The sequence below is a fragment of the Artemia sp. Qi Xiang Cuo genome, chromosome 11 (genome assembly GCF_049724085.1).
Source record: "Artemia sp. Qi Xiang Cuo chromosome 11, ASM4972408v1, whole genome shotgun sequence".
Taxonomy (NCBI): domain Eukaryota; kingdom Metazoa; phylum Arthropoda; class Branchiopoda; order Anostraca; family Artemiidae; genus Artemia; species Artemia sp. Qi Xiang Cuo.
The window spans coordinates 38,018,630-38,031,622 of record NC_142804.1 but is presented as its reverse complement, the minus strand read 5'-3'; the positions used below and the strand labels follow the sequence as shown (position 1 = coordinate 38,031,622).

Below are 12,993 nucleotides of genomic sequence, written 5' to 3'. Positions count from 1 at the left end.
CATTAAATAGCTCCGAAGTACCTCATGATTAACAAACACGAAAAAAAAAACAATAAAAAATACTTATCTTTGACATCATGTGAGAAGTAAATTTAGTCTTTGAGAAGTAATGAAAAGAAGGTTTGGGAACCAAATCGGGAAAAGCTTTAATAAGAATAATATAAATTCTTCAAATTATAGGTTTTTTCCCCGTATAACGAGGCAAAATAAGAACAATGGGGCCTCGAAAAGGAGGTCCCAAGACAAAGGAGGGAAGTTTGTATTTAGAAGAGAAGAGTATGATTAAGGATGTTTAAAGTTGCAACGAGTTCCCAGGATTTTGGTCTGTCTTTTTTTCTATTTACAAATACCATTTCCGTGCTAGCCCTTAAAATGGGAGGCGCTTTAGCATTGTGCTGATACCGGACCGCCGGTCGCAGAGCTCGTCGATCCTTGGTGATCGTCGCTGACGCGCCGGTGAGTAGGGAGGTCGCACTGGTTGCGTTGAAGGGTTTGGGCGTGAGCCTGCCTGGAGCGGCCAGTAACGCAGATCTTGGTGGTGGTAGCAAATACTCGAGAGATATCTTTCGGGCTGAAAAAAACCTCTTCCTAGCTAATTTATCTATTATGGGCTGCCTCCCCGTAGTAGCATATTCTTGTTGATAGAAGAGCATCGCCAAGTGCTGAAAACCATGTTGTGACCAAGATGGGCACAGGATTGCACAAAGTCTCCATTCATGAAGGTCCCAGGGACTTCTTGCTGTCCGGTTCTAAGCCGGCTTAAGCACTTCGCTGCAGACTTGAGAATATATGTGATCCCCGTCCTGCACTGGTATCCGGGATCATTGCTTTTCCTGAGGCGAAAATATTTTCAATGATTTAAAAAATATGAAAGTTGGAACCTGGGATGCTAGGACGTTAAAAATGACTATTGTATCAATATTGAATTCAGACGATTCGAACTGGACTTATTAGGAGTTTGAGAAATTCATATGCCAGGGGTAGGAAGCATGAAATTAGGCGATATAGAATTTGTTTACTCAGGCAGGGAGGATGGGTACTTAGACAGGGAGTAGGGCTCATGATGAATAAGGAAGCTGCTAAGTCTTGTTTAGGCTGGGAAGGTATTTATAATAGAATGCTAATTGTTCATTTTACGACTGAAAAGTTCAGGGTATTAGTTACAGTAGTATATGCCCCGGTAGAACTACCTGACAGAGATGATAGTGACTCATATGAATTTTACTTACAGTTACAGGAGCGAATAGACAGGGTCCGAAGCAAAACACGATATTTCTATTGGGAGATTTTAACGCCCAGGATGGTAGAAATATGGATGAATTGTAACTTAACATCTTCGAATTTTGTGTAGAAAAAGAAAAAAGTATTGGCTACAGACTTTTGCAATTTTGTAGGTATAACAATCAAATTATAACCAATACGATGTTTGGTCAAAAAATGGCTCATAAATTAACATGGTATTCACGTGATGGAAATACAGCAAACCTTATTGATTATGTTATAGTAAACCGAAGACTGGCAGGATCAATACAAGATACTAGGGTATATAGGAGTGCTGTTATTGATGTTAAAAGTAAAGATCACCATCTAGCAGTGTCAAGGGTTAATTTAAAGCTGAAATATCGGAAGGGTAACTACCTCCCGGGAGGTTGTGAGGTTGGAAGACTTCAGGATGAGAATTTGAGAGAAACTTTCCAGGAACAGTTGAATACTAAACTTGAGAGTTTAAATTTTCATAATGTGGAAGATGGTTGGAATAATTTTAAAAAATAATCTGTGAAGTTGCTGAAGGTGTCTTAGGGAAGAAATCTTGAACTGCAGCTAAGAATATAAGTAAGAAAGATTTATGTTTAGTAGAAAGGAGAAAGGACTTGCACAAGAATTATCTGAGTGATATATAATATGAAAACGAAAGGAATGTAAGGAAAGAGAAGAAAGCATTAAAATATGAACTAAGGAGGTGTGAAATGGATAAAATTGCCGAGGATCTGGAAGATGCAGCTAGACGGCATAATAGTAAAATATTGTACTGGCATGTTAATACACTGAGAGGGAGTAGTCAATCGGGACTTGGCCCAGTTAAAGATAGAAACGGGGCCACAATTGGCGATAAGGAAAGAACTAAAGAGAGATGGCCAAACATTTTGAGAATTTGCTTAGTCGAGATAGTGCTGCAGGAAAAGATACAGAGGTAAATGAAAAAGTCTGTGATGCCTTGGATGTGAAGAAAGATTTGTTTTGTGAGGAAGAATTAGCGACAGTACTAAAAGGATTAAACAATAATAAGGCTCCAGGTGCTGATAGGGTGGTAAATGAGTTCATTAAATATGGTGGATCTGAGGTTAGAAATAAGTTACTAAAGACTATGATTATGATTTTTGAAAAATGGGAAGTGCCTAACGATTTTAGGAAAACCTTAATTAAGCCACTTTTTAAGAAAGGTGATTAAAAGTGAGTGTGGTAATTATCGAGGCATTAGTCTGGTCTCTGTAGGTAGTAAATTACTTAGTAATATGATACGTTTTAGACTGAGAGATGCCGTAGACAAACTTTTAAGAGAAGAACAGTGCCGTTTTAGAAAAGGTAGAGGATGTGTCGACCAAATTGTCACTCTTAGGTTAATAATTGAGAAATGCCTGAGTTTTCAAACACCTTTGGTCTTCAGTTTTATAGCTTATGAGCAAGCGTTCGATTCTGTTGATAGAAGAGCTTTAGCAAAGGTTTAATCCTTGTATGGTATACCAGACAAATACATTAAACTGATTAGTGCTATGTACGAGAATAACACTGCTGTGGTTAAGGTAGGAAATGAGGTTAGCAGCTGGTTTTGTATTAAATCAGCAGTTAAGCAGGGTTGTGTTCTATCTCCCTTTATATGGGTTATTTTGATGGACTTTGTCTTAAGGAGCACAGGAAAGGCAATGGGAGGCCACGGAATCAAATGGGGAGGAAACATTCTCCTGGACTTGGATTATGCTGATGATTTAAGCATCCTAGATGAAAGTGTGAGCAAAATGAATGAAGTTTTAGAGGTTTTGCGAGTTCAGGGTGCCAGAATTGATTTGAAAATTAATGTTAGGAAGATTATGTCACTAACGCTGGGAATATGTGAAGATGAAAAGGTGACGTTGGGTAATGAAAAAATTGAGATCAGGTGGGCAGCTTCTCTTACCTTGGTAGTATTATTAGTAAAGATGGTGGGAGCAGTGAAGATGTTAAAAGTAGAATACCCAAGGCTCAATGTGTTTTTTCACAGTTAAAAAAAAGTTTGGAAGAATAGGAAAATAAGCCTGCAAACCAAGATTAGAATATTAGAAGCTATAGTGATGACAGTGGTCAAATATGGCTCTGAAGCATGGGCGCTCAGAAAAGCGGATGAAGATTTGCTAAATGTTTTCCAGAGAAATTGCTTAAGGATTGTTCTGGGTACCCGGCTGACTGACCGTATTTCAAATAATAGGCTATACAAAAAATGTGGTTCAATACCACTCTCTATGGCTATAATGAAAGAAAGGTTGAGGTGGCTAGAGCACGTTGTGCGGATTAAGGATGACAGATTGCCGAAGACTGTTTTTTTCAGCGAACCGTCTAGGGATAATTGGAAAGTAGTTTGCCCTCGTCTGGGATGGGAGGACGTCATAAAGAAAGATTTAAAGGAAACGGGAACTTCGTGGGCGGGTGTAAAGAGGGAGGATTTAAATAGATTGGGATGGAGGAGGAGCATGCGTAGCTGTGTTGCTCTCGGGCGGCTTGGTGCTGCGGTGAGTTGTTAGTAGTAATAGTAGTAGTATTTCCGTGAGTGACAGGACTTAACTTTGTGGTTTTTTAACAGGGAGGAACAAATTGTCTACTATTTTATGTTTCCTTAAGTAGTGACAGGAATCTTACCATTTTTTAAGAACCTGAATTTACTCCTATCGGCTTTTGGAGACATCACCACAAGATAAGCTCTATCGTTCAAAAGTTTTTTTAACGCTTTATTGTGACTAACAGAGCTTAATTTCTCATTTTCTCCTTCTTTTTTAACGTTTCCTCTTAGAGCTAGCGACAGAAATCTACCTATTTTAATGAAATTGAATTTACTTCAAATTAGCTATCTGAGACAATTACATATGGCCTAAAATAAGGTTTATCAATTAAAGCATTTTATAAAGGATATTTAAGGAAGCTGAAGATTATTTTCTATCTGTTTCTTAAATTTCAGAACATTTAAATCGAGTGAATTTAAATTGTGCGTCTCCTTAGTGATTATGATCTAAAATCACAAAATGGAAAGTTTGGAAGTGGATGAAATAGTAGCTTAAGGCCGAGAATGAGTGCTTGACGTCAGCTATTAAAAGAGGCAGAAGCGATATGTGCCTTCTAGGAGAGGTAGACCCACGAAGAGGACGGAAGGGTATAAAAAGTACGGTGCAAATGAGGTAAAACACTTTGGTTGTCGGAATTTTACCAAGCTGCTTTATATTTGAGCTTTTTACAAGGAAAATCAACTTTTAAACCTCTAACAACACCAAATAAGAAAATTCTCCTATAGGATATGCTGAAATACCAAAATCGGCCTTAGTTAATAATCGCTGAATGAATATATAGTCCTGCCTAATCCCTTGGTTAAGGGAACGTTAAACCACAGTATTTTGGAGTAAATTTCAGGGACATGGTAGAAGAGTCAATTTGAGGCTTCATAAGAGTATCTCATTATGATCTCTGAAGTGGGATCTGGATCAACTTTTGGTATGAGAAAGGAAAGGGACACCCCCCTTAATTTTGCAAGTGAATAATCAGTGGGTTTATAAGCTGGGAGTGGTTATTCATTTTAAGGGCGCACAAATTTTGTATAAGGACTTAGGTAATTTCAGTTTCAAGTAATTGGGAAATAGCCTCTAGTTTAGGCATTTTTTCAAAATCAAGGCCATCTGAATTAGTAAGCAAATTTTAAGAGAAACGGCTATTAACAAAGGCAATTATTCCATCAAGTTTTATTACAGAAGAATTAGAATCGGGGAAGGTGGACTCAATAATGGTATCTTTTCACAAATAGAGAGACAGAGTGGATCCACGAGTCAAGGACAAACGAAAAAGAAGAGCTATCCATGCAAGCTACGCGATCACTCATAAAATGCGTCATCGAGGCTCAAAGACCTTGGATGAAGAGGAAAGGGATAATTTTTTACTGGAAAGAGATGGATTAAGAGGTTCATTTTTATCTAAAAATGAAAGCAAAGGAGTAGAAGTATTCTCTACAGACATAGGGAGCCTAGGTTGCGAAAAAAGGAAGAAACCCTCAGGGCTTAAAAAGGTGGTAGCTTTAATATTTGGGAGTAGCTTTTTTTGGACTTCAAATGTCAGATAGATCTTAGAACTCACATTTTCAAAGTAACATTTTCAAAGAACGACTTTAGCAAAATAAATTATGAGAGAAACAAAGGAGGAAGACAACAAATTTCTTTCACAGTAAGAAAAGGAAATAATAAGACAGAACAAAGAATAGACACTTACTTCTTTAGCTAGAGTAATAATCTCTGGTAGAAAGTTCACGCGAAGTCGAAGCTGCATTCCTCTTCCAGCACGGCCCATTCGAGAACTTTCAATCAAAAATATGCGTCCGCTGACACCAAAGTTTTTGTGTGTGACATTTCTAACCCAACTTTCAAAAATTTCTTGAGTGTTCAGTTTAGCCCTAAAATCAGATGATGTCAAAACAAGATGAAAAAGAACTGATTACTACGTCCAATAGTAGTTCTGTTTCTTATTTTGAAAATTAGTTCTATTGATATTTAGTTGTCTTCTTTTATTTGCGTTTCTAATCAAATAATATGCATTATTTCATCGCCCGCTCGGCTCCTCTTCGATTTCAATCCAGTTTCAAATGGCTGGAAACACCGAAGAAGTAGACCAAGCACAAGATGGACAGAGGTCATCCGCGGTCGACTCACTATCATGAACATCGACCCCGATGAAGCTCCAATCCTTGCCCAGGACAGAAAACTCTGGAGACAACTAACGGCGCTGACGTATGGTTACCTCTACGCTGGCAACGTTTTCAAACAAGAGCTTTAAGTCAAGTAAGCCAAGGAATTATTTCATACCTAGCCCTTTGTTTTTCTTCGAAAATGAGTCGAATAGAGCAAAAGAGTAATTAGCTTACAGAGTTAATTTTGATAGCCCCACTGATCCTATTTCACGTCGACCTTTTCCTTTAAACAACCTTTTTATCTTATTTAATTATCTACAATATTAATTATCTTATATAATTATTCTCCTTCAGGAGGACATATATTAAAATTGGAACGATACAGTGAAGATTAGCATGGCTCCTGCGCAAGGATGATACGGAAAATCGTGAAGCGTTCCACAACTTTTTCCTTTTCGGCCAACCCTCTAGGGCTAATCGGAAAGCAGGTCGTCCTCAGTTGGTGTGGGAGGATGTCATAAAGGAAGATTGAAAGGAAATGGGAACTTCCTGGGAGGGTGTAAAGAGGGAAGCTTTGAATAGATTGGGATGGATGAGGAGCGTGCGTAGCTGTGTTGGCTTCAGGCGGCTTGATGCTGCGGTGAGTTTCTAGTAGTAGTAGTAGTAGTAGTAATTATCTACAATTAATTCCCGATGGTTACTTTGTTTAGTGTTTAAATTTCAATTCAAAATAAACTAAACTGGACTTGAATATTATTTATTCTTTTAAAACACGTATTCAGTATAAATATGCTGACTTTCTCCAATTTACAAGAAAACAAATTCTTTCAGGGGCTAATTTATATTGGACACCGAAATAATGATCTAATGAATAACGATGTCTTGATTTTTTTTTTACAATATTTTTAAAATTTAACAGAATTTACCTATCCACTTGTTTTAGCAAAATTGGACCCTCCCTCCAAAGATATAATCGCACTAGAAAAAAAAATATAAATAAATAAAAAAACAACATAATAATAATTAATTAAGCGAAATTCTCTAACGAACAAACTTACATTTAACAACAATCAGCAATTAATAAATAATTTACCAAGATATCTCCCTGAATAATGCTTTGACAACTTATAGGATGCAACGCACATGAAATAGCTTTTATAAAGCTGAATACACAACGTTTAATTACGTGTCACATGAAAATTTTGTGGTTAGCCTTTGTGTGTTTGGGAGAACTTTATTAGTGGGCTTTTGTTTAGAAAGCTTTCATAGTCTCGATAGTTTAAGATGTTATCTATACAGAAAAGTAACTCTTCTTTTATAAATTGTGCATGAGGTAGTATTAATAAAATTTTGAAAACTACCATTTCAGCCGAAATCAATAAAGTTCATCTATGAAATATCCAATTACATAAATCTTTTACAAACTGTAAACGAAGTATCATATCTTGATCATGAGTAATGATAGTCTTGAAAAAATTCGAGTCTACCGTTTTAGCCTAAACTCAAAAAAGTTCGTCCACGAAAATATCATATTGCGCGAAAATTCGTAACACGGGTTCTTTTAAAAGAAAAACTATTCCAGATTTTTTCAAAAATTGGCTGGGTCAGTCACGTCTGATCGAAATTTCTTCCATGAAAGGCCATTGGTTACAATGCAACAGGCTACCTTTAAAACAAAGAAAAAAGTGGAATTTTGGAATGTAACATCCGCAATTTGTTGGATTAGAGACCGAAATCACAGATCAATATCTGGATTGACTTATTTAAAATTCAACAGAGCCGAACCGATTTAGAACAGATCTATTATTTAATCAAGTCTCAATCTACCAAGTAATTGAAAAAAATGCCTTTAGTCGCTAAAAACAATGAGCAGTAAAAACAGAATTAATGAATCCAATGAGACAACTCAATGAGGCCATTACGAGGCCAACAAACATACATAGTAAAAAACATATTATAAACAAGCACTATAAAAACCAACAGTTATTACCGGAAGGAGTCACCATCTTTTTTGAGCTTTTGTTTTGAGGCCAATATAATTAGGCCGACAAAAATAAGTAATAAAACGAACATTTTATAACCCTGAATTATAGTGAAAAAAACTAAGGTAATTACCTGAAGAATCCACCATCTTCTTTGAGCTTTAGTTTTGGACGTAAACTGAATGAAGTCACTATGAGGCCAACAAAAACAAGTAGTAAAAAATACTTTATAAACTTAATGAAAAAAAAAAATAAATAGCGATTACCTGAAGGAGTCACCATCTTCTTTGAGCTTTTGTCCTTCTAAGTGATTTTCCCAACCTTTTCCTAGTACATCCTCAACTCTTTTTAAGTAAGCAGACAGTTGTCGGTCCACTTGTCGTGCCCAAATAATAGAGCCAGATATTGGAGGAATGTCTCGAAAATGACTCATTCGTGAGCTTTTACTTCTACCATATTGAATCTGAGTAAAAAAAAAAAATAAATAAATAAAGAGACGCAGTGACGAATTCAAAACCGTAGCTAACATGAAGTCATTGCCAGGGTTGCAAGTTTCAATCAATAAATAGTTCGAAATTATAAAAAAAAGAGCTTAAAAAAAAACGAAAAGGTCATGGTTACTCTGGTAATGACTTGTTTAAACCACTGATATTGCTCAAAAGAATAAAGGAGCCAAGGGGCATCATGTATGGGGGACTCCCCCTCTTCCAGTGTTTTCAGCAGTCGGAAAAAAATTGAGTAAGTAAAATAGTGGCGACAATCACCGCTATTTCATTTGGTCCATTTTTTATTCATGAGGCAAAGAGCTAATGGAAATAAATGATGTAAAATCAATGGAAGAAGACCGGTCCCAGTAGGTAGAAAAAAGAAGAAGAAATCATAGCAGCAGCATCATCCAAATCAGCCAGTAAATCCATTGCTCCCCCCCCCCAAATATTTTTGCTAGTGACGTTTCTGATAAGAACCACATGGTTTTCAAATACGAGATATATAACAAGGTATTTGTCTAATAGAACCATTTTTTTACAAAAAAAAACTGGGTCAGAAAAAGCCATTTAATTAATATAAAAGTCAATATGTCAAAAATATAATTTTATAGCAGAAATAAAACTTCATGATAGATGTGTTCCGAAGCATGACTCCAATTTTGGAAATAGCGAACAAAAAGAAGAAAAAGGCGTGTAAAACGTGGTCAAAACATTCCCAGGGGGACAAAAGCGGCGGGGCGAGATTTTTTTTTTTTTTTTGAAAAATTTATATGTGGCATGCCTGGGAAAGGGAGAAGAAAGTATATTTTTTAAGATAAACTATTTTCAATGCAAAAAGGGTCATTTTCTGTTCAGCAAATATAGCTGTAATAGGAGTATAAAATAAACTGCATATAACAAATTGCAACAATTTTTTATTGGAACCTCTAGCATTACACGGTATACCAACCTATTTAACCAAATGTTCAATTTAGTTCATCCGTTCAAATTTTGTCTTCAACTTAACTATAATGCTCATCTCTATTGGAATTCTGCTTAAGCAGTGACTTCTCCTTTCTCCTATAAACTAGAACATGTTTTAGGGCGGTAGTATTTTAGCAGTGTATTTGCAAAATAAAGCTTCTGCTATAATCAAGTAAATATCGACAATGTAATTGCAAACTAAAATTCCATTACAACATAACAAAAGTAAATAAAATGAATTTTATTGAACGCATATGTTGCAGTAAACAGCAAGATAAGACAGAGGGATACTTAGAAGATATTGGCAGAGATACTAGAAGAGCAAAAAGATGAGAAATTTCAGAAAATCCCCTTTTCATTAAACCGATCTTTCTCTCTCTCTCTGTTTTTACTAGTTTAGTTTCCTTGATATAATTTTTTGCTTCTCTTTTAATTACTCAATATTGAAATCAATTGCTTTAAGCGTTCAGTGACGTCAATTGGGAGGAGGGGGAGGAGGGCCATTGATCTTCAAGATTTTTTTACTCCCCTCTAGATTTTGGAAAAAAACATTTTTGCCAACCTAATTCCCGTGAATTCACACCGTTGAAATTACTATTTTTTATTAATATTTTATGAGAAAAAAATTCACCTTGAATTTTTCTTGAAGAGTCTCAATATCATCTTTAACTCTTTGAATCAAGTGAGTTTGATATTCACGAATCGCACCCATCACATGCGGACGAACAAAGAGGGCATTGAAACGACTGAAGATGCGAAACATCTCGTGAGCTGACTTAGCCTGTCCTAATTGGTCTCGGAGTCTAGCAATAATGCGGGTTTCAACACGATCAATTCGATCATCATACCGCTTGACAGCAGCTTCCCAGGATTCTGTTCCATCTCGTGTAATGTCCAAGACGTCGACCTCCTTGACGTTTTCGTAGGCTAGCATTACCTCCTAAAATTGTCAATCATATTACATAAGAGAACTCACAGGGGTTTCAAGGGAAATCTTTAAGATTTGAAAATTGAGCAGGAAATACGAAAGAGAAGAAAACAAGACAAAACATCAGATTGACCTTTTCCTTTTTAGTTTCAAACAGCAGTTTAAATATTCTGGAATTTCTGACGTTTTACGACTATCAAAAAATTCCCCAAAAATGACGTCTACTTTTAGTAATGTAAACTCTTCAGTATTTACACTAAACAACCTAATGCCAAGATTGTGGTGAACACCCCTTCTACCCAGCCACTTTCTTGAAAAATTTGGGATTCTATTTTCAAATTTCTAATTAATAGTCCATCTATTTCAATAATTCTCGGCCAATTTCAATATATTAAGACGATGAATTTGTGAATTTCGAAAACAAAATAACAGGTTAGTTATGTCAAAACTGTTTCAAAGTGAAATTGTTTAAATCGTCGCTTCGGCAAATTCATAAACGATATTTTTCGGACCATTTCTGTATTCCAGTAAACTGGATTTACAATATTTTTTGTTATACAAATTTGAGGGCTATTCTTGTTTTCAACTGCATTTCAGGTATCATAAGTACTTTTTATGCAGATCAAAACGACTAGTAACTCAATTATTATCAAAACGTAGGGTGCAAAGGTTATTGGAAAGAGATTGATAGCTTAATCAAAAGCTACTTCTTGATTACAGCCTTGATTAATAGCCCATTTGAGGGCTATTCTTGTTTTCAACTACATTTCAGGTATCATAAGTACTTTTTATGTACTTAAGTACTTTTTATGTAATCAAGAGCTATTTCTTTATTATAGCCTTGATTAATAGCCCATTTGAGGGCTATTCTTGTTTTCAACTGCATTTCAGGTATCATAAGTACTTTTTATGCAGACAAAAACGACCAGTAACTCAATTGTTATCAAAATATAGGGTGCAAAGGTTATTGGAAAGAGATTGATAGTTTAATCAAGAGCTATTTCTTGATTACAGCCTTGATTAATAGCCCATTTGAGGGCTATTCTTGTTTTCAACTGCATTTCAGGTATAATAAGTGCATTTTATGCAGACCAAAACGACTAGTAACTCAATTGTTATCAAAACGTAGGGTGCAAAGGTTATTGGAAAGCGATTGATAGTTTAATCAAAAGCTATTTCTTTATTCCAGCCTGTATTAATAGCCCATTTGTGGTCTATTCTTTTTTTCAACTATATTTCAGGTATCATAATTAATTTTTATGCAGACAAAAACGACTAGTAACTCAATTGTTATCAAAATGTAGGGTGCAAAGGTTATTGGAAAGAGATTGATAGTTTAATCAAGAGCTATTTCTTGATTATAGCCTTTATAAATAGCCCATTTCAGGGATATTATTGCTTTCAACAGCATTTCAGTTCTAATACGTACATTTTATGCAGACCAAAACGACTAGTAACTCAATTATTATCAAAATAGAGGGTGCAAAGGTTATTGGAAAGAGATTGATAGTTTAATCAAGAGCTATTTCTTTATTATAGCCTTGATTAACAGCCCTTTTGTGGGATATTCTTGTTTTCAACATAATTTCAGGTATCACAAGTACTTTTTATGCAGATCAAAACGACTAGTACCTCAATTGTTATCAAAATGTAGGGTGCAAAGGTTATTGGAAAGAGATTGATAGTTTAATCAAGAGCTATTTCTTGATTATAGCCTTGATTAACAGCCCATTTGAGGGCTATTCTTGTTTTCAACAATATTTCAGGTATCATAAGTACTTTTTATGCAGACCAACACGACTAGTAACTCAATTGTTATCAAAATGCAGGGTGCAAAGGTTATTGGAAAGAGATTGATAGTTTAATCAAGAGCTATTTCTTGATTATAGCCTTTATTAATAGCCCATTTGAGGGCTATTCTTGTTTTCAACTGCATTTCAGGTATCATAAGTACTTTTTATGCAGACCAAAACGACTAGTAACTCAATTGTTATCAAAACGTAGGGTGCAAAGGTTATTGGAAAGAGATTGATAGTTTAATCAAGAGCTATTTCTTGATTACAGCCTTGATTAATAGCCCATTTCAGGGCTATTCTTGTTTTCAACTGCATTTCAGGTATCATAAGTGCTTTTTCTGCAGACCAACACAACCAGTAACTCAATTGTTATCAAAACGGAGGGTGCAAAGGTTATTGGAAAGAGATTGATAGCTTAATCAAGAGCTACTTCTTGATTATAGCCTTGATTAATAGCCCATTTCAGGGCTATTCTTGCTTTCAACAGCATTTCAGGTATCACAAGTACTTTTTATGCAGACCAAAACAACTAGTAACTCAATTGTTATCAAAACGGCAAGGGATTGCAAAGGTTAATTGGACAAGAGCTATTCTTGATTACGCCTTTAATGCCATTTAGAGCTATTCTTGATTTCAACTGCATTTCAGGTATCATAAGTACTTTTTTGCAGACCAAAACAACTAGTAACTCAATTGTTATCAAAAGCTGCAGTTTTGGAAAGAGATTTATAGCTTAATCAAGAGATACTTCTTTATTATAGCCTGTATTAATAGCCCATTTCAGGGATTTTATTGCTTGCAACATAATTTCAGTTCTAACACGTGCATTTTATGCAGACCAAAACGACCAGTAACTCAATTATTATCCAAATAGAGGGTGCACATGTTATTGGAAAGAGATTGATAGCTTAATCAAAAGCTATTT

At 35.6% G+C, this 12,993-nt stretch overlaps 1 protein-coding gene and 1 non-coding gene across 2 annotated transcripts in view; one reads left to right on the top strand and one right to left on the bottom strand.

The window, feature by feature from the left end:
* Window positions 1-12,993, bottom strand: part of Dhc64C (dynein heavy chain, cytoplasmic) — a 275,177-nt gene that overhangs the window by 190,851 nt on the left and 71,333 nt on the right. Inside the window, exons 8-10 of the mRNA XM_089096466.1 lie at window positions 9,976-10,284; window positions 8,160-8,356; window positions 5,497-5,677 (exon numbers count right to left, since the gene is read on the bottom strand). Coding sequence (XP_088952592.1) covers window positions 5,497-5,677; window positions 8,160-8,356; window positions 9,976-10,284 — 687 coding nt within the window. The remainder of the gene's footprint in view (window positions 1-5,496; window positions 5,678-8,159; window positions 8,357-9,975; window positions 10,285-12,993) is intronic.
* Window positions 6,254-6,359, top strand: LOC148946949 (U6 spliceosomal RNA). The gene has a single exon (XR_016142493.1). It is a non-coding gene; the product is annotated as a U6 spliceosomal RNA (small nuclear RNA).